At 41.0% G+C, this 21403-nt stretch overlaps 4 protein-coding genes across 12 annotated transcripts in view; all 4 read left to right on the top strand.

The window, feature by feature from the left end:
• Positions 1-11040, top strand: part of bin1b (bridging integrator 1b) — a 25895-nt gene extending 14855 nt beyond the window's left edge. Inside the window, exons 5-17 of one of the 9 annotated variants that reach the window (XM_046052220.1) lie at positions 529-624; positions 1227-1334; positions 1667-1759; positions 3153-3238; positions 3424-3499; positions 3586-3641; positions 3748-3792; positions 4925-4967; positions 5260-5397; positions 8363-8416; positions 8526-8627; positions 9607-9753; positions 10259-11040. In XM_046052220.1, the coding sequence (XP_045908176.1) occupies positions 529-624; positions 1227-1334; positions 1667-1759; positions 3153-3238; positions 3424-3499; positions 3586-3641; positions 3748-3792; positions 4925-4967; positions 5260-5397; positions 8363-8416; positions 8526-8627; positions 9607-9708 (999 nt within the window). In that variant the 3' untranslated portion in view covers positions 9709-9753; positions 10259-11040. Of the gene's footprint in view, positions 1-528; positions 625-1226; positions 1335-1666; positions 1760-3152; positions 3239-3423; positions 3500-3585; positions 3642-3747; positions 3793-4924; positions 4968-5259; positions 5398-8362; positions 8417-8525; positions 8628-9606 lie in introns of all 9 variants that reach the window. The other 8 variants (XM_046052213.1, XM_046052228.1, XM_046052266.1 and 5 more) reach the window with 8 other exon arrangements.
• A 939-nt stretch (positions 11041-11979) lies between these two features.
• On the top strand, positions 11980-13709 carry LOC123973394 (tubulin alpha chain-like). The gene is made up of 4 exons (XM_046053377.1): positions 11980-11997; positions 13076-13298; positions 13396-13582; positions 13625-13709. Exons 1-4 carry the CDS (start codon positions 11980-11982, stop codon positions 13707-13709), a joined length of 513 nt encoding a protein of 170 aa, XP_045909333.1.
• Positions 13621-14617, top strand: LOC123972694 (tubulin alpha chain-like). Its single transcript, XM_046052288.1, has one exon. The coding sequence runs from the start codon at positions 13709-13711 to the stop codon at positions 14600-14602; it is 894 nt and encodes a 297-aa protein (XP_045908244.1). The 5' UTR covers positions 13621-13708; the 3' UTR covers positions 14603-14617.
• Positions 14618-16337: 1720 nt separating this feature from the next.
• LOC123972703 (tubulin alpha-1A chain-like) lies at positions 16338-19623 on the top strand. Its single transcript, XM_046052300.1, has 4 exons — positions 16338-16355; positions 18048-18270; positions 18399-18547; positions 18628-19623. The coding sequence occupies exons 1-4, from the start codon at positions 16353-16355 to the stop codon at positions 19606-19608; spliced, it is 1356 nt and encodes a 451-aa protein (XP_045908256.1). The 5' UTR covers positions 16338-16352; the 3' UTR covers positions 19609-19623.
• The last annotated feature ends 1780 nt before the right edge of the window (positions 19624-21403 follow it).

Raw genomic sequence — 21403 nt, forward strand, 5'->3', positions numbered from 1 at the left:
GCATCAGTAATTATAATCCAAAAACATAACAGACATTATTCTGAATAATGAGTATTTTTAATTTTGGTACTTTAAGTATATTTTTATGATAATTTGTACTTTAGTTTAAATGCAGGACTTTTACTTTTCTATTTCTGGTATTGATACATTTATGGTAGTTTTTGGTATTGATACTTACTGTAGTACTGGACCTGAGTACTTCTTCCACTACTATATATTTGTAGCTATAACAGAAGATGCAATTTATTTGTTTAATTAAACTGTAAGGAAAATAGTCATTAATGCAGGTGAAGTCAAACACATCTTTTTCATAACTAAATAAATTAGAAAATACTTGTAGCCTACAAATGGCAGAAACTACATAGAAATATATAATATATATGAATTATTGATATACACTATACATATATGTAGAATAGAATAGAGTTCTTTAGAGATCTTTTAGTTTTGGTAGGTAAAGTAGTTTTTTTTAAATCTGGATTTTATTCATTTTATTATGATGTGAAATGTGTTGTGTGTGTGTTTCAGGACACAGACACTCTTTGGTTGGACTACCACCAGAACATCACGGACAAATCTCTGATCACTATGGACACGTACCTGGCTCAGTTTCCTGATATTAAGGTGCGTATGTTTCTGTCTTCTGTTGTTATTTGTTAGGAGATCAGTCAGGATGAAGTCCAAGACGTTTGATTTGTACTGAAACACACAATACATTTTATTAATAAAGGAGAAAATGCAAAATAATTTTGAATGAAGAAGATCAAGAAACAAATTAAGACACAAAACATTTCATTTATAATATAAACAAAAACTTTTAGTGTTCAGTAAATTATTTTTACAGAAAGTAAAACTGCCCTCAGGTTTTTCAAAAAACTGGATATTTAACATCCAAAACAACAACAAAATATTTGCTCAGTTTATCATCATAACAAGATGTTTTCAACAACAAGCATTATGAGACAAACGATAAGAAAGAAGCATAAAGTCATATGTTGTTAAAGGTGAATAATTTAATGTGTAGTAAGAGCAAAACTACACGAGGAGGATTTTGCTGAGAAGGTTTTATCGTCATAATGTTCGCAGCTGCAGTCAGGAGGAACGTAAAATGTAAAAGTCATAGCAGGGACGAGGACAGGATGTAGGACTCTTTGGTTGACGGGTCTGTTTCAAAATAAGACGCCAAAGACTTCCTGATGTTAAAATGACTCTGAGCTCTCTAACAGGCTCGTATAGCGAAGCGCGACAGGAAGATGGTGGACTTCGACAGCGCCAGGCATCACTTCTCCTCCTTACAGAAAGGAAAGAAGAAGGACGAGGCCAAGATCGCCAAGGTAACCACAAGTGTGTGTGCGTGCGTGCACATTTATGTAGGCCGATGAATTATTGTTTGTGTGTGTTTGAGCGTGCTCTGCTGCTTTTACTAAGGTTTTAACGGAAAGGTTCAGACTTCAGGTGGTGTGAGCTGTATCACTTTAATTTTTTCGCTAATTAGCCCTTATTATATTCATTAAAACTGACTCTAACATGTTTGCGTTGAATTGTTTTTGTTTGCTTCTTTTCCTCTCTTCTCGTCCACCACTCCTTCCTTCTCTTCTTCTCTCGTTCCTTTGCTGTGTCCTTTTCTCCCTCTCTTCCTCTCTCTTTGCATGGTGTGCGTGGTTAGCCAGCAGCCCTGTTGGAGATGGCGGCTCCCAGCTGGGCTCAGGGTTTGATATCAGCCCACCAGGTGGCTCAGACTAACCTCTCCTACAACCAGGTGAAACTCTGGTTCATCACTGACTCCCTCCTCCTCACCCCAAATCTGTTAGATGGTCCTCCTCAGGCTCTCTGCACATGATGAAGAAGGGTTTGGGTGCACGAAGCGTTTTTAGCAGAATGGCTCTAGGGATCCAGGCTGAAATCCTTCCCGGATCTTCAGCGATTCACAAAGTGTCTAAATAAGGTTATTGTTGTTATTTTGTGAAGAGTCCTATTGGTTCAAATCAAGAAACGCATTCTCACTCCCTGCATAGAGGCAGTCAGTCTGTCTGTAATGAAACAAAATAAAGATAATCTCGACCTCGGGTCTCCAAGCAAATGTAAAACAGAGCATCATTATCAAAGCAGCTGCGTCAGTCAGTCGACAAGCAGGCAGACAGGAGAGACAGAGTCTGACCTAGAGATTTGGAGAGTCCCTGGCCGTCACCTTTGGCTTACTTTAGCTCAGCAACCATGTCCTGGGGAAACCGGTGTCATAGTACCCTTAAATTCCTTCACAATTTCAGTTTGTCCAATAATTTGGTTTATGACCAAATGCCTGCAAACCAATGGCATTCCTATTACACGTCAATGGAACTCAGTACCACCATCGATTAGACAGTTGCCATCCTATTACTCATTAAAGAGTAATGTTAAGAAACGGCCTATTGAAAACCAACAATAACTGTATCATTATTGTTAGATTTTTTTTGCTCATCTTGTTTACTCGATTGTTTATGGTTTTTTAACCCAGTGTGATTTTTAACTTTTGTCTAGTGTGTAATGTATTATAACAGTTTACTATTTTAGGATGCCCAATAACATCTGGCAAGGGGACTGCCGATGAAAAACTCGGGTACATTTACATTTGCTTTGAATTTTGATCAGTGTCCTTTTTTGAATGAAAATAATTAGCCTTAGATGTACTTTGTAGAGCCCTGCATTTCAGCACGAGCCCGGGGGGGCGCACCTCGGGCCGAGTATTAGGCTTCACCTTTATACGTTTTAGACATCCATCAATTAAAATAAACTATTAGAAGCTGGAGGTGGGCTTCTTCTTGGGCTCTTCGGTGTCAGTCAAATCTCAACACATTATTGACTGGTCTTTACTGATCCTTCTCTTCACTGATCATGTGTAGAGAGCCTCACTATAATTTGATCCCCAACCCAAACTAGCGTTAATATTATTTCTTATGTCATAGCTATCGGTACATTTGACTGAAGCACCCTTTTATTTACTTTTTAATCATTATTCAAAGTTTCACAGCATTCACAAGCCTGTAGTTATTAAACCCTGTATGTGTTTGCCTGCATGTCCGTGTGCTCATGGAAAACTGTCTTTCTAGAATAGTTCGTATTACAAACGGATATATTATTATGGTTTCTTTGTGTGTGTGTGTGTGTGGTCGCAGGCGGAAGAGGACCTGGGCCGAGCTCAGAAGATTTTCGAGGAGCTGAATGTGGAGTTACAAGATGAGCTTCCAGGACTGTGGGACAAGTGAGACACTTTTTCTTCTTCTACAAAATCTTGAATGACGACTCGGTGCAGATGTTTAAAAATTTGTGTGTGTGTGTGGACAAACACAGATTAGCCTACTAAATTTAAGATTAGGGGTTCGGGGGAAATGAATGTAAGTCAATGTAAAGTGATGGAAACACGACTGTTTGTTTGTGTGTGTGTAGTCGTGTTGGCGTCTATGTTAACACATTCCAGGGTCTGGCAGGTCAACAGGAGAAGTTCCACAGGGAAATGAGCAAGGTGAGTCACGTGTGATTGATTAAACTGCTTGGACTGATCAGTCTTTATGAGTCAGCAGTCCTTATCAGCTCTGTGTGTCTCCTCAGCTCAGCCAAAACCTGAACGACATCATGACCAAACTGGAAGAGCAGCGGCAGCTGAAGTAAGTGAACGGAACAGCGTTTTCAGTCAGACACTTTAAAATTTTAAAGATTTATTGACGACGTGTAGACGAAATGAAAGTAACGTCACTCACACCGCCCCTGCAGAAAAGATGGTACTGCAGCAGCAAAGACAGGAGATGGTGCCAAGAGGTAAAGGTGTTGCACGCAGGCTGAGCTTTTAAATTTATCTATAAAATCAGCTCGTTTGTTTGTTTGTTTGTGGCAACAAAGGAAATTAAACTACAGGCTACTGCAGCAGATATAAAGCAAACGCAAAATATATTTAAATGTTGGCAAGGAAGGTTGATTTATATAACACTTTTCAAACATAGAAGCACTTCAACCCTTTTTTTTGTACAACTTTTTATGTTAGCAAGGTCATTGTCAGGATAAATTGAAATCGAAAATATTTTTAGAACAAAGTTGTGTTTCAGTAAAAAAAGAAGTTGTAATGTTGCAATTAAATAGAGAAATAAATTCACAATGTTTCAAGATTAAAATAATTTATAAGAGAAAGGCCATGATATTATAAAGTCATATTATGAAGACTTACAATTCTTAAAATTACAACTTTAAAGTATTTTTTTTTATATAAATCAGTTTTAAACAGGATATTTATTACACTGAGGGTTATTATTTGCCAACCTTTGAGTCTAAAGTTAATCTGTCATGAACTCTTACTGGATACTTGATAAATTAAATAAAGTGCAGGATATCTTTTTTTTGGGGGGGGGTCCCCTTCTCACGTATACATTTCAGATTGATTATCTTCTTTAAAGCACGAGTTTAAAACAGAAAAGCAGTATTGTATTGTAAAAACCCAGATAGCTGCACTTCCAGGCCAAGTGGGAGTTAAGATCTTGCTCAAGGGCAGCTTCAGAGTCCTTTCTAGGTTCCTGCAGCTTTGCAGGTCTGGGCTTTAAACCTGTAACCCGTTTTGCTTCTCTAACTCTTCTGTGACACTTACTGTCATGTTTTGTTTATACCTGATATAACATTATGTGTACTGTGTGTTGTCATGTGCATGTTTTTGCTCTAGATATCTGATGCCTGACATATTTCAAGTTAACCTGTTGAGATGCAGTAGATGTTTGATGAAAGCTTTTTGTCGCCCTCATGTGGACGGAGCTCAAAACTGCATGTGAAATGATCAGATCTCTCTTTCTTTTTTTACTCTTATATTTCTCCCACTTTGTCCCTATTTTCATGCTCATATCCACATTTGTTTTTCTTCCTTTGGCTCATATTTCTCTCTCCTACCTGTTGTCTTTTTCTTTCTCAGTGAGGAAGCCAACCACAGCGACTCAGCCAGCTCACCACCAAAGGTAAAAACAACCACCAAACAACAGTAAAACTCCACTTAACTACATCTTGTTCATGAATTTACAACATGAGAATGATGCTGACGAATATAAAGGATGAAAAGCATCCAAATACAACTAGAAGACATGACCGTCAAATCAAAGGAGAACGAGAAGAAACAAAGTGTTTGTCTTAAACTACAAGGAAAAGCTCAACCATCCATCATTTTGTGTGTACTAATGTGTCTCTGTCTCCCTCACTGCTTTGGCATGCGTGCACTCGTGTGTTGTGTGGTTCTGATTTAAAACCCTCCTGGTGGTGCAGAGGCCCGGTCCTCCTCCCAGTCGGCCTACGCCATCTCCGGACCAGAGAAAGAAGCGTGTCGACTCGTTCGAGGACGAGGCCTCGGTGCCTGATGCTAACACAGACTCCTCTACAAAAACGACACAGCAGGTCAGACTGATTATTCAAGACTCTACATCCCGGTTTAATTTTACAAACTAGAGCGTGACCAATATATTGGCAGTGTTTATCCTAGCAGTCACTATTGGCTTATTAAAGGTATGGATTGCATGTATATTTCATTTTTAATAGGAAAGCCTCACTGTGACTGCTTTTCTTGAGTGCGCCATTTAAGATTGGCGGAAGGGAAGAAAACATAGAAAAGACAAAAAAAATTATAGAACCAAATGTGAAATCGGACAAAAAGTTGGACGTTAAACGTTAAAGACCCGAGAATGGACCCCTGAGGAGCACCATGTCATTTTTGTTGGCTCAGATCAATAACTGTTACCCCAAATCCCTTTTATCTTATATTTACCGTAACCGTCCAACCCGCTGTCACTCACAAGTCGTCACATATGGACGCATTGTCAAGACCCTTTGGCGTCAGTTTATAATGCACTGGGGAGCCCCTTAGTGTCATTGTTCAACGCCCTGTAGCGTATTTTTTTAACACTAAAGGTAAGTGTATAACATGCAACGATAAAGTTCACGTGAGGAGGTGGATCGGGTGCACAGGTGGGCCAGAAACAGGTGTTCATTTCCCGTGTGAAACAAAAAGTAAACAGTGAGTGCTTTTATTCGTTACGTAGGTTAAGTAAGCTGCGTAACTTACGCAAGTAACGTTACTTATCTTACGTAATTTAAGTCACAGAAGTAACGTTATTTTAAGCCAAACCATGATCTTTTTCTAAACCCGACCAAATTGGAAACATTTAGGAATGTAAACAACATTTCACTTCATTAACTAGTAGTTTCGTTGCATATTTATAGTTGCTAACTTGACCACGTCAAAAAAACGACACTTAGGGCAATAAAAAGCGACGCCAAGGGGTCTTGACCAAGTGTCAATATGTGAGGGATTCTTGCCAAAACTGTTTATGTTATGATTTAAGTTGAAAAAAACAAGCTCGGCTGATATCTTCATTGGATTTGAACTGTCCTCAAATAAGTAAATCAGTATTGGCCTAAAAACTGTAGCATCAGTTGAGGTCTACTAGGAGAGATAAAATGTCAGCACTGCATTTTGTCATTCAGTGCTCGGATTAAGTTGGCTGTTTGGTTCCACCACCATTACATGTGGTCTGTCACTTCAGTTTATTTCCACACACAGATGTTTGCAAATCTATAAACTTCAGTTTGCTGAACAGATAGCAACCCCCCCCCCTAACCCGAGTGTATGTATGGATGTGTGTGTGAAGCAGTGTGAGTCCTGGTCAGGGGTGAACCTGCTGGATTGGAGTGTGGATGTATTGCAGCCCGTCACATGTCCAGCTCCCAAGGTGGGTGTGCTTTGTTAAGGCCAAAGGTCGGCGGAGTTAAGTCAGAGCTGTCGGGTTGAGTAATTTGTTTATATGCAGTTTAAAACACCTGTTTACTATATTTAATTTCACTCCTACTGAACTGAGCTTCTCTCAAAACCATAGCGCGTCGAGAACATCTTAAGAGACTCTTGCAGGGCCGTAGTTTAAAGCTTTAACAGTAGAAGTGCCGTTTACTTTCTAAAAGTTTTTAAAATTCAAAAAGGCTTTTCAGCTCTACATCTTACACATGGTGTGGAGATCAAATTGTAGACTGCATATAAACATATTCTCTGTCATCTGTGAAATATCTGAGTGTGTGTGTGTGTTGTATCAGGAAACAACCTTTTTTTGTTGAACTTCCATTGCATGGTTTTGTACATGCATGCCCATTCAGCCTGACTTTGCATGCAAATGTTTGTTTGTCTTATTAGTTGACCAGATTTATTGATCATGGCGATTTGATAAAATGTATATTTAAAAGCACCCTGACATAGGAGCAACAACCGGGCAGTCTGTCTAGGCAGCTTTTAAATGCGTTTAGTTGGTTCTGCTTTGGGTATTTTAGTTATTCTCGTAACTCAAATATATCGGCAAAAAAAAAAACACTTTTCGTTTAAATTGCTTTCCAAGTGAAATCTGCAAAATTCTTGGGTTCTGAAAACATTAATGTTTTATGTGTGTGAAGGCTTCTTGCACACTTTCATCTCACTAGTTCTCTTGTCTCTTACTGCCCCATGGAAGGCGCCATCATGGGACTCATGGGTAAGCGTAGGTTCCTGTGTTTTTAATGGAAAAATGTGCTATTGATCAAGCGGAGGAAGATAGATGCAGCTACTAGCTTACTCTTCTTTTTATATTTTTCCATATTTATGGATTGTTGATGGTGGAATAACTCCAGGTGCATCTTTTTTCATCACAACCTCCTTCCTTCGCTTTATGTAATCCTGCACAATCCCGGGTCGTGACCTTTTATTGTACACTTTAAACCCCTGCCAACCCAACTGCTCCTCTGGCATCCCCTTCTTACAATATATCTTCCTCCCATCCTTCCGCCTACGCTTCCTCTGGCTTTCAAACCCGCCAAAATGCTCCACAACCCCTGACCTTGTGTAGCGAGAACAGACCGCCACAGAGCAGGAACCCCAGCACGATCACGACCAGTACCCGAAAGAAGCCCGAGGTGGCGGGGAGTACGAAGAAAGCAACACCCAGATCTACACCCAGCCCAGATGGGACGACACAGGAACAGCTCAGGGTCAGGAAAGCTGGAGCGACGCTGTCAACGCCGCACACAAGTCCAACTGGGACAACGATGGCGCCCAAGTGGGACAGGGTAGCTGGGGCGATGATGGAGAGGCCCAGGTAGGGTCGCATGGCTAGGGAGGCCTGTGCGACCTCAGTGGGGTCTTGAAAAGATCACAGGTTAAAGCCTGGAATTCAAGGATCCCTTAAAGTCTGGTGAAAGTCATAAAAAACACCCTTCTTTTTCTTACTTTGAATTCTTTTTTAATGCTTCAGACTTTCTTCATTGCACATGTTGCCAGTTACATTAATTATTTCTTTGACGTCCTTAATAACACACCTGGACCTTTTCTGCTTCTTTTTTGGTACAGAGTGCGGTAACCAATGGTTCCGATGGCGAACTCCCTCCAGGATTCATCTACAAGGTTAAATGACTTTATGCTCCATTATCTATTATTAACTTGTGAAAGGCTGGTTTTGAAAAATGACATATCCAGGGCCCGTATTCGATGAAAACCTATATTTTGACTCCAGGTAAAAGCAATTCACGATTACGCTGCCACTGACGGTGACGAGCTGGAACTGAAGATGGGAGATGTTGTGCTGGTTATGGCCTTTGACAACCCAGACGAACAGGTCACTGACACCTCACAGTCTGTCTTTTTCACGTGTCTCCTTCTTTTACACTAACTGATAAATCTGTGTATAAATGCCTGAAATGCACACGATCGAATAAGTAAACTTGACACAACCACGCATTAACACCATAGCGCCAAACCCACTGTTGCAAAACCCCAGTAAACACCCAGGATTTCCCGGCAACCACTAAGCAACCAACTTCATTTTCACCTTATTTCAACACCTTAAGAGCCACCTGAGCTTTTTAGATACAAGTAAAGCCCTGGTCACACCGAAAAGTGGCACAGAAAAGTTCATTCATAGTGCGAAATAGGTGTTGCTAGAATCACGGTGATGTAGTCACTATTCAAAGGGATAGTTGGTGGAATGCTATAACTTGTGAGCTAAACGCTAACATGCTAGTCATCCAGCAACATTCATTCTCTTAAGCTCTCATGCTAGCCGGCTTGCTAACTCTGTTTGAAATTAGCTAACTGTCAGTTAGCAAGCCAACTAGCTCGATGGCTAACGGGACAACAAGTTTACTAAGTTTATTAAATAGAGTGTCTATTGTCTATCGAGTCAACAGCGCTAATAGTAAAATGGTAGCTTCCTTTGTTTTAGACGACTCTCCTTTCCTAGGTCAGAAGTGTCACTACAGTTCACTATTGGTTAACAACATAAATTGTGTCAAACTTCTCAAAGAACAAACAATTAAAGATTTACCTAATTGATTTTGGTTTGGTTTTAAATGGTGGTCTGACATTACCTTGATGCCTTTAGCAATGACCTAGCAACACTTTAGTAAGCTTGTCTTTGCCATTGCATAGAATAAACTACTGCATAGCTGTAATTTTCTTTGCAAGTTTTTGGTAGCCACCACTTTAAAGCAACTATCCACATAAATTTTAAACCTTATTTACTTGTTAGTTAATTTATCTTAAGAAATTTAAAGATTTCTGCAATAAAACTGAGTTTGCATCCTGTCTTTCTGCAGGACGATGGCTGGCTCTTGGGCGTGAAGGAGTCTCACTGGGTGCAGAACAAAGATACTTCAGCCAAAGGTGTTTTTCCTGAGAACTTTACTCAGAAGGTTTGAGGCTGCCCCACTCCTGTTCCCCAAACTCCTCAGATATCTTATCTGGTAAAGACATGTTTGAATCGTCACTAAATGTCCATTAACACACCAAAATGTATCGGTACATGATAGAAATGTGCACTGAAATACAAGTATATCTCAATGGCTGTGATACCAAATGATTTGTTTGTGCAGTTGAAAACCAGTTAGTATAACTCTTTATTGAGCTCATGAACACATTTACGCTAACCATATTGAATGTTATAGTTAAAAGATGATAAAGAAGTAGGTTTTGCCCCGACCCCACTACCTTGTGGTAAAGTATGCACAATCATCTCAAATCTTTTGGTCAGACTGTAAACGCAAAATTTAACGTATTAATTTGTTTTCGTTTTGATTTCTTATTCCTGAATTATGTATATTTTTGCTGAACTCAACTGAAACACAAAACAATGTGTTGGTAATGTTGAAAAAGGGCAAATGAGTCTCGGATGTACTGTATGAATGTCAAAATTTTTGTCCCTTGCATGAAGCATTTGATTGTATTGTCATTTACTTTGTTACACCACAGACACTGTGACACCAGGTGGGATCGCTCTATGCTGTGATTGTCTGAAAAATGCAGGTGTCCTAGAATTGAGCCCCGGAGAACACCGCAGATATAAACAGTATGTTTGCAGGGTTTTGCCTTGCATTATCAAAATCTATTACAGTTTCTTGGGCTTGTAGGATTATCAAAGGGAACAGTAGTTTTTCATTTATTTTATTGGCCATTTTGAGGACATGATGTGTGGCTTACATTTTCTAATGGACATTTGGTTTTATTTTGATTTTTGAATAATCTGTTCATTAATGGATGAAATGCGAAACTCAGTTGCTGATTTTTTCCTTCATCTTCTTTAGTTACCACAATTATTAAGTATTTACCACTAGTTTGAATGTCATACGTTGAGACAGGAGATGTATTTCCTCTCTTTTTAAACCTTTTTCATATGATGTTGATTCTATATGTCTCTCCGATTCTTCAGTCTTTTGTCGCATAGGGGATAACACTGGATCACTATACTGTGCGGACACATTTTCTTTAGTGTTTCTTTTTTCAGTAAAAAAGTTTAGACTGCATACTTAACTGTCCACAACTGGATTTAAAATGTAAACCTTTTTCTGGTTTAAAATGATGAGCCTGTCATCCAGAGTCATTCTAACCAAATATCATGCAGATACCAAAGAGTTAAAACCCTGCAAAAGGTACTTTCACATTGTGTGGAATTAATGGATAAGGAATCAGTCCAAGTGGTGAATAATGCACCATCTGTTGGATCAAATCAGTGTCATTAAAGATGAATGAAACAACATCTGTGTTATGTGTATTACCTTTTTACTTTATTTACTGAAGAGTGGCATTTTCCTTACAGATCTTGTTTTCATATTCAGTTGTTAACATTCAGTCTTTCAGGGGATCTTTTCTTCATGAGTGAAAGAGTAATTATTAACTTGTTACAGTTTCAGTTTATACTGTAATGTGATGCACTATGGAGCATGAACTTTTTGTCATCATGAGCACAAGCATCAAAGACTGGATATGTATCAAACAAGCCTTTAATAAAAGTAAAACATGTTCTGTTGGTACAGTGTAACTTAACTTGAGGAGTTTCACATCCGTACTAATGATTAAGGATCATCAATAATCATTTGAATCATTCCTCACTAAGATGTTCTTGTAATCCTGCCGTTTTTCCTTTGTTCAACACCAGGTGGCGTTGTGGTCAGGATTCTGTTTCTCAGCTTTGCATGTCTGCTGTGTCCCCACAAAAGTTTTGCAGAATTTAATTTAAAGTCAGCACAGTCCATTCAACAAATGCGGCCACTTTCATGAGAGGCCCTTGTAAGAACATAACATTTCTTTTCACTTTTACTGGTTACAAATAAAAGTGATACTTACTTTATAATAACTATAATCATTTCTTAAAAAGCTGCACTAACAACCATTTAGGAAACGAGCTGCTTTAGAAAAACCTAACTGGGTTTAATATAAACCTGTTTTAACAACCTTCGTATGACATAACCTAGTTATTCTGAACTTGGTTGTGTATTTAGTATCAGTGACCAAACCAGTCCCATGCTGACAAACAGTCTATCGGCCTGGCCTCAGGCCATGTTGCTCTGTAAATCTACATTACCGCTGACATTCTGTGCTTCATGCCAGCAACAGCAGTGTGACCTTCGATGTTTCTGTAACCACAGCACACCCAATCATGCGGAAAACACAACAGAGCAGGCCAGTCCGGCCTCATGGAGGGAGGATGGGAGGTGTTGGGCTGGAGATCTGATCAGAAAGAATGTGGCGCACATTAAACAATGCTCAGCAAAAAATTTTAATATTTATGATTTTTAGTTGATAAGCTAAACATTTCAAACACATTGATACTTTTTTCTTTAAAATGCACTGTAAGTTTTAATAGTATGGCAGAAGAACACAAAAGTCAATCCCTTGTTTCAAACAATAATCCACAACATTATTTGGACATCCATAACATTTATGGAAAAATTGACAATTCTCCACGAGCTCCTCACTCATCATTTATTCAGTAACTTGCATAATTATTCTACATCTGTTTAGGGCTTTGCATTTGTGTATTACTTATTTTGGTTCTTTTGAGTGCTGCTTAGTTAAAATTAATTCATTATAGAGACTCAGGTAACTCCCCTAAACCTCACACATCCAAATGGCTGGAAAAGATTACTCATCTATTCACAGGCTAAGAGACGGATTTATTAAATATTTACTTAAGTCTGGACACAAATATTTTAGGATTTCACTAAATTTCCTTGACTGACTCGTAGATCTCCATAGAGAGCCTTGAGTTCATTACTCTCAGGGGACTCCACAAATACTAAAACAATGCACCGTTTGCTTCATTGCCTGTGACTGAAAAGAGTTCTGCATGCCTGGCATGTGTGGGGGTCAGGGTTATACATTATCTTGGTGCAGAATGAAGAGTTATTGATGTGTGGCGAAGCATGTTTGCAAAATGTGTTCCACAGCTGAATAATTGGCTTTTCACCTCTTCTAAACCTGGTTAATAAACAACATCACTTGTTACCATAGAGTTGGGAGGAATTATAAGTACCGGAGAAATTCTAACAGACACACCGCCAACAGATTTCCCCTGCAGATCCTCAATGTCAGCAGCAGGAATTTAGAATCATGGTAAGCTTCTGCAGTTTCAAGAATTTTCCTTTCTTGTCAAGCAAAAAAACCTCACAAAGTACAAATATAAACCACAAAGTGTAATTTCATGTGTTAGTGCAGCTCATTCTGCAAATCAGATTTAATCCGATATGGTATTTCAAGACCTTTCTAACTACATTTTTTGTGCTCTTCCAGCGTGAATGCCTCTCTATTCATGTCGGCCAGGCTGGTGTCCAAATGGGCAATGCATGCTGGGAGCTCTACTGCCTGGAGCATGGAATCCAGCCGGACGGTCAGATGCCCAGTGACAAGACCATCGGAGGAGGAGACGACTCCTTCAACACCTTCTTCAGTGAGACTGGAGCTGGCAAACATGTTCCCAGGGCTGTCTTTGTGGACTTGGAGCCAACAGTCATAGGTAAGATCTGATGTTTGTTTTCTGAAGCGGATTTGTAGCGGAGGTTGAACAGGATTTGGGAAGTACTGGTTGTATCCTTGGGGCTTTCCGCTTACAGATGAGGTCCGTACAGGAACCTACCGCCTGCTCTTCCATCCTGAGCAGCTGATCACTGGAAAGGAAGATGCAGCCAACAACTATGCTCGGGGCCACTACACCATCGGCAAAGAGATCATCGACCTGGTTCTTGACAGGATTCGTAAACTGGTGAGTTTGCCTGCAATTACTTCAGTGTTTGAGCTCAGGTATGATCAGCGACAGAGTAAAAGTTAATTGTTTCCCTGCAGGCTGACCAGTGCACAGGGCTCCAAGGATTCCTCATCTTCCACTCCTTCGGAGGAGGAACCGGCTCTGGCTTCACCTCTCTGCTGATGGAGCGTCTCTCTGTTGACTATGGCAAAAAGTCCAAACTGGAGTTTGCGGTTTACCCCGCCCCCCAGGTGTCCACGGCTGTGGTGGAGCCCTACAACTCCATCCTGACCACCCACACCACCCTGGAGCACTCCGACTGCGCCTTCATGGTGGACAACGAGGCCATCTATGACATCTGCCGCAGGAACCTGGACATCGAGCGTCCCACTTACACCAACCTCAACAGGCTGATTGGACAGATCGTCTCCTCCATCACAGCCTCCCTGCGCTTCGACGGCGCCTTGAACGTGGACCTGACGGAGTTCCAGACCAACCTGGTGCCCTACCCACGTATCCACTTCCCACTGGCAACCTACGCCCCAGTTATCTCAGCAGAGAAGGCCTATCACGAGCAGTTATCAGTGGCTGATATCACCAACGCCTGCTATGAGCCAGCCAATCAGATGGTGAAATGCGACCCTCGCCATGGCAAGTACATGGCCTGCTGTCTCCTGTACCGTGGTGATGTGGTGCCCAAGGAGGTGAATTCTGCGATCGCCACCATCAAAACCAAGCGCACCATCCAGTTTGTAGACTGGTGTCCCACTGGCTTCAAGGTGGGCATCAACTACCAGCCTCCCACTGTGGTTCCTGGAGGAGACCTGGCCAAGGTGCAGAGGGCCGTGTGTATGCTGAGCAACACCACCGCCATCGCAGAGGCCTGGGCTCGACTCGACCACAAGTTTGACCTCATGTACGCCAAGAGGGCCTTCGTCCACTGGTACGTGGGAGAGGGGATGGAAGAGGGAGAGTTCTCAGAGGCCAGAGAGGACATGGCTGCACTGGAGAAGGATTACGAAGAGGTGGGAACCGACAGCGTTGGGGATGAAGGAGAGGAAGGGGAGGAGTACTAACAGCTTAACACAAGGTGTTAAATGTATTCAAACTATAGGACACAATTTTAGTTGTCACAAAACTGCAACAATGTACCAGTACGTATTGGTTTTTACACAATATTACATGGAGAATAAAGCAAAACTGCTAATGATTGTCTGTTTTATTTGGGCAAATATTGGTTAGAAAAGGCCACAAACTCTGTCTTGTAACAATGAGAGGCCTGGCAGGAATGTTGGAATCAAGACCTCCCCATTGTGTGCTGACGCTCTCTTTCTCTGACTAGCTCTATGTGTACTCCAGCATGCCGCTGAGTGAAATGCACACAGATCAGCTGACATCAGGGCACAAACAAGGCATGAGAAAATGGTAACTAGGGAAAAGTGGGAGTGTGTTGTGGAAATCCTTATTTGGCAGATGCAAGCAGTTTGCCTTTATGTCTCCGGGGTTACCTTCAGACGCAAAGGTGAAACATTTAACAGCCATTTGAACTCAAACAATAGAGTATGTTGATATAAATACAATAGTTTCTATCACTTACAAGGATTTCCTCAAGACTTGTTCGGTTGTCAGGAAGGAAAGGGCTCCTGAACAACATCAAGACTATCATACAAAACTATTCAATTCAATGGGGCTTTGTTGGCATGGGAAACAGACGTTTAAATAGCAAGTGTCAAATAAAAACATGTATATATACATACAGATAAGTAAAGGTCTAAAAAAACCATAATATCAAATGTAGATTGGCAGTTAAAAAAATAAGTATTTTCATTGAAACCGTGCTTATGAAATCTAAAGAACTTTGATCAACCCATACCCATTCACTAGTTGGTGAAAGTCTGTCAAAAACAATACTAGTCTAAATCTCTTGTGGTAAATTCCTTTGGATAAATCATAATCCTTTGTTAATCTCTAGCTTTAGGTATTGCATGCATCCAGCCAACTCAATGTGACTTCCAGGCTCCTTTTCTCTTTCCGTGGGGTAATAAAAGTGGAACTACTTATCTCTTACATCGATGCACTATAACCTGCTGGCAAATAGAACATTGATCTTAAATACCACCTGCCTTTGAGAGAAGTGTGCTCTAATGTTATCCTGTGGCCTCCGGCTACCTTTGCATTGCAAATGAATCTCGACCAAAGCGGTGATGCAACGGTGATCTGTAACAAAAGCCTATTCAGGTCACCCTGGGGAGGTGTCTGCTTTCTTTCCTCTGTAAGATAAGAAAATGGAGGCTCCAAATGTGCCGTGTTAACAGGACCAAGTTTCATTTAAATGGTGCTCCACTAGAATAGTATTTTTTTCATGCACACAACCTGTTTTTGTCTGAAAGGTCATGATTTTGATTCAACAGTAGGCAAACAACCGCCTTTTTAAGCATCCTTGAGCAAGTCTGAACCCCTACCTGTTCACTGTAGAGTAACAACTAACGTGCCTTAAAACTAAAATGTGAAATTGGAGGAGAGAAAAAAACTGTTATTCAGCCACTCGGGTCATTGTTGTTGGTTACTCATTTGTGTAACAACAGCTGTTGTTCCTCAGATCTGAGCACGGGGGCATACCAGTTGGTTTTCTTTTTTGTGCTCCTCCTCCTCATCTTTCATCAAAGGAGATGGTGTTTGCTTCGCCAGCTCCTCCAGTTACCACAACATGCCATGCTGTTGCCTAGTGATGCTACGCTATAAAGCAGCTCCCTGCACTCGTACGTGACACAACATCCCCAGCCACTCCTTTCAGGTGAACAAGGGGCCGCTTCAAACAACGAAAACATGGTGAGAAGAGCCTCTTTATTTTATGGTTAAGTTCCACACATGAGCGATTCGACTCTTTCTGTTTGGTGTAAAAAGCAAGTTGAAGACTTGTTAGACTCTCGCTGCAAAGTGATTGTATCATGTCATTCTGTAGTACAGTTGGATCCTTTTATTGAATAGTTGGTTTTGGTGGGGATATTTTAAAGTTTCTCCAACGTACCTAAAGAGAGACATGCATGCCTTTTTTAAAATGTTCCTAACCAATTTTGGACAAACTGTATGTTGAATGGCGGGATCAGTCTAGCTTGGCTCAGTTACTAGGTGTCAATGGGATTGAGTAAGAGCTCCTCTCCTAGTAAAATACAGCTTAGCACTTCGCCTGTCGCAGTTATTACGAGGGCCTCATCGTGATTATTTGAACTGACCGCGTTGATTTATCATAATCATTCAATTCCACAACCAAGGGAAGTTTTGAAGTTGAAAATTATTTAATACTATTTACATTTTATAATATAGTCATACTTGCTTCTATTCTTAATATATAATGTTTAATACAGGTGTACTATGAATGATTACAATTATATTGTATTTGTTTGTTACCTGAAATGCAAAATAAAGAAATACATGCTTGTCCCTTCAGGGCTGACCGCAGTCACTTTCGGGGCCCTGGGTAGCTGCAAGTGCAGAGTGGAGCTGCACAGTTTTGTGCTTGGATGGAAACATAGCTTTGTGTGTCCCCGTTGCATATTAACTTTTGAAAATAAATTAACAAGGATTTAGCCCAAATTGCAAACTCAAACACAAGAGCACCACTGTGTGGCTTAAAAGGAACAGAAATAAAACTATTAAATTGTTAATCATTTGAATGATAATTAATCCTCAACTAAAAGTTAATTATTGTGATAGTCCTACTTAGCACTTGGTTTAACACATGATCTTGATCTGATGTTGCTAATTGGGATGCGCTGTTCAAACCTGTTCTCCCAATACCAATATCTCTTAACTATAAGTTGTATACCTCACTAGATGGAACTCATTTTTATGTTAGGTAACATAAAAATTGGAAATAAAAATTTAAAAATGGAGTTGGTGGGCTGCCATGACTAAATGAATGTAACTGAAAGCAGAACCATGTATTTGCGGTCTAGACAAACAAGCTAATGCTAAGTACTTCTCTCTACCAATCCCACATGTAGAAACAATGGTACAGCTGATTTAAAATAAGTCTGAATTTATCAATGCACTAATGTGTGTTTGTGGGCATTTATTTATGTATTGTTGTAGGTAAGACTTGGACCCTGAGTCTGTAATAAAGTTTTTGATTTGATTTAATAAATAATTACATTGTTTTTCATATGGATTAGTTTTTCCTAGCCAATATCCAATCCGCTGGTAGCTGATTTTTGGGCTATTTACTTTAGGCACCATTGACGAACTAGCAAGCAACTGCTGGATTTTGCAAGTATCCAACCAAAAAAATCCCACCACCTCCCTTCAGGTCTCCCTCCAAAGTCACTTCCGCGAAACATATATTCACGAGTGTATGCAGGTTGGCCAGCCAATGATTGGCTGTGCTTATTGCAGTTGTGCGACAACCATGCATTGTTTTTTTTGTGTGTGAGAAAATGCTTCTGAAATAAACTGTCTACTCCAGCTTTAAGAGTGCGAGTAGCTGCAATAAGTTCTTGACATCTGAACCTCTTGTTCTTCCAGCGTGAATGTATATCTGTCCATGTTGGCCAAGCAGGGGCTCAGATAGGCAATGCCTGCTGGGAGCTCTACTGCCTGGAACATGGCATTCAGCCGGACGGTCAGATGCCCAGTGACAAGACCATTGGAGGAGGAGACGACTCCTTCAACACCTTCTTCAGTGAGACTGGAGCTGGCAAACATGTTCCCAGAGCTGTCTTTGTGGACTTGGAGCCAACAGTCATAGGTAAGATCACAAGTTCCATATGATTGTTTTCTTTGCTCCAGTTACATTTAGGATACAGAAATATTGGAATGGGTCTTTCAACAAGGAATTTGGTTTGCGGACATTTACATGTACTGTCAATTTTACAGATGAGGTCCGTACAGGAACTTACCGCCAGCTCTTCCATCCTGAGCAGCTGATCACTGGAAAGGAAGATGCAGCCAACAACTATGCTCGGGGTCACTACACCATCGGCAAAGAGATCATCGACCTGGTTCTTGACAGGACTCGTAAACTGGTGAGTTTGCCTGCAATTACTTCAGTGTTTGAGCTCAGGTATGATCAGCGACAGAGTAAAGGTTAATTGTTTCCCTGCAGGCTGACCAGTGCACAGGGCTCCAAGGATTCCTCATCTTCCACTCCTTCGGAGGAGGAACCGGCTCTGGCTTCACCTCTCTGCTGATGGAGCGTCTCTCTGTTGACTATGGCAAAAAGTCCAAACTGGAGTTTGCCATCTATCCAGCCCCCCAGGTGTCCACGGCTGTGGTGGAGCCCTACAATGCCATCCTGACCACCCACACCACCCTGGAGCACTCTGACTGCGCCTTCATGGTGGACAACGAGGCCATCTATGACATCTGCCGCAGGAACCTGGACATCGAGCGTCCCACTTACACCAACCTCAACAGGCTGATTGGACAGATCGTCTCCTCCATCACAGCCTCCCTGCGCTTCGACGGCGCCTTGAACGTGGACCTGACGGAGTTCCAGACCAACCTGGTGCCCTACCCACGTATCCACTTCCCACTGGCAACCTACGCCCCAGTTATCTCAGCAGAGAAGGCCTATCACGAGCAGTTATCAGTGGCTGAGATCACCAACGCCTGCTTCGAGCCAGCAAATCAGATGGTGAAATGCGACCCTCGCCACGGCAAGTACATGGCCTGCTGTCTCCTGTACCGTGGTGATGTGGTGCCTAAAGATGTCAACTCCGCCATCGCCACCATCAAAACCAAGCGCACCATCCAGTTTGTAGACTGGTGTCCCACTGGCTTCAAGGTGGGCATCAACTACCAGCCTCCCACTGTGGTTCCTGGAGGAGACCTGGCCAAGGTGCAGAGGGCCGTGTGTATGCTGAGCAACACCACCGCCATCGCAGAGGCCTGGGCTCGACTCGACCACAAGTTTGACCTCATGTACGCCAAGAGGGCCTTCGTCCACTGGTACGTGGGAGAGGGGATGGAAGAGGGAGAGTTCTCAGAGGCCAGAGAGGACATGGCTGCACTGGAGAAGGATTATGAAGAGGTGGGAACCGACAGCGTTGGGGATGAAGGAGAGGAAGAGGGAGAGGAATATTAAGTTTGAAATAAACAAACAAAACCACCATTGACTGGGTTCTTATTAGGTCTCACGATGCTTCAAACAAACTAGACTGCAGAATGTGTCTAAAGAGCACAAATGAGTCTCTCCTGGAAGGCATTCACGTTGTTGCTCTATACGTATATATGTTAAAAGTGATGCCAGTTGCTGTGTGAAGGGGGCATGATAGACTAATAGTCTGTTTCGGAGAGTTTCCAGAATTGACAAACGGCAGGTTTCAGAGGCTCTTAGACGATTCCACAAGCACTTTGTTTGAAGCATACTGAGGCCTTTTGTTGCCACGCATGTTAATTATGTAATGGAATCCAGCCAATGAAAAGGTACACCTCAATAACAAGGTTATTTTTATTTGTGTGAAAATCAACTGGTCTGGTTGGCAGGAACTGTGACATATAGCTACTGTGAAAATGCAAATTCATGCCTAGAGGTGCTAAAATTCTTTGCCTCCTTTCAATGCTATGCTGCATAACAACAGAACTCTGCTTTACCATTGTATAGCCACTGTTTGGCTGTACTGTGTAACAAGACAAGTGTCTGATCAATTGAACGGTATAGAGAACCCCACTGTTTACAAATGCCTTGCCATTAAAGCAGGGAATTAGAAACTATAGAGTTATTTTGCAGAATATTTATTGTTCAGATAAAATCATTGAGACTTCTACTCTATGCTAAACAGACGGTTATGTGTTCTCAAATTTTATAGGAATATTCTATGTTTGACAGATTTTTATTAACACAAGTCAAGCTGTAAATTATCTGCAAAATTCACGTCAATATCGAAGGAGAGTATGAGGAATCCGGTGTCAAGATATCATCTTTCCAATGTGTCCCTGTGTTTAACCAATAAACTTAAGACATGTTTCCATTGGTGTACTTTTTTTGTCAGTGTAACACAACACAGCCCTCAATCACAGTGCATAGCTCATCAATAGCTCACTTCACTACCTTGATAAGCACTGATCATTAAAGTCTAATTCCTCATCACAGCCATGCGCAAGGCCTTATATAACAAAATTACCTCAGGATTAGATCTGGATTCCTTGGTGGTGTTAGGAATAGGTTTCAGAGTCCAGTCTTCATGAATAAATAAGAGGTAATAATGTGTTGTAGCACTTGTAGCTTTTCATTATTTTAACTCAGTCATATGGTCTTGATGACCCAATTATTGGCAAACATTTTAGTTATATGTCTTTAATGAGGTTGACTTAATTTAGTCATGAATTAAATTAAATCGAATGAATGTGTTATTGTTGTATGAGAGAGAGCCTTCATATAGTGGAGCCACTGTATTAGAGTTAAGCTGCCTTCAGGTGCATCTCCTACAGTCTCTCTCCTAAGTTATGGGATCACAGATAAGACTGTTAGTGAATTCAAGTGCCTTATGGGGAAAAATTACAACAAATAGAGCCTGTAGTGATAGTTTTAGCTGGGTATTCTAGCAATTAAATAGCACGTCCTGCTGACGTCTCAGTTGTGTTATTTGGATTAGAAAACAGGATACTATTTAGTTAGTCAAATTTACTGTGTAACTTTTCATGCTTTGCAGCAATACAAATAACAAACGCACTGTTAATTGAAATAACACTATTAAAAATAGTGAATAAAAAAAGCATCACTTAAAGGGATAGTTCAAAACAAACAACTCCCGCATTCTGCGAGCTAAAATTACATTTTTTTTTTTAAAGGAGTCTGGTGGCTTCGTTGAAAGCGCTATAACAGCTTTGGTTTCCTGTCATAAAGGGCTGTTTTATGGCAAGGTAAAGCGATGAATATA

The sequence above is a fragment of the Micropterus dolomieu genome, linkage group LG01 (genome assembly GCF_021292245.1).
Source record: "Micropterus dolomieu isolate WLL.071019.BEF.003 ecotype Adirondacks linkage group LG01, ASM2129224v1, whole genome shotgun sequence".
NCBI lineage: Eukaryota > Metazoa > Chordata > Actinopteri > Centrarchiformes > Centrarchidae > Micropterus > Micropterus dolomieu.

Coding starts and splice junctions, on each gene's coding strand:
- LOC123973394 (XM_046053377.1), top strand. Junction 13,299..13,395: donor CTTGGAGCCAACAGTCATAG/GTAAGATCTGAT, acceptor TTCCGCTTACAG/ATGAGGTCCGTACAGGAACC. Junction 13,583..13,624: donor ACTTCAGTGTTTGAGCTCAG/GTATGATCAGCG, acceptor GTTTCCCTGCAG/GCTGACCAGTGCACAGGGCT.
- LOC123972694 (XM_046052288.1), top strand. CDS start 13,709: ATGGAGCGTCTCTCTGTTGACTATGGCAAAAAGTCCAAACTGGAGTTT.
- LOC123972703 (XM_046052300.1), top strand. Junction 18,271..18,398: donor CTTGGAGCCAACAGTCATAG/GTAAGATCACAA, acceptor TCAATTTTACAG/ATGAGGTCCGTACAGGAACT. Junction 18,548..18,627: donor TTGACAGGACTCGTAAACTG/GTGAGTTTGCCT, acceptor GTTTCCCTGCAG/GCTGACCAGTGCACAGGGCT.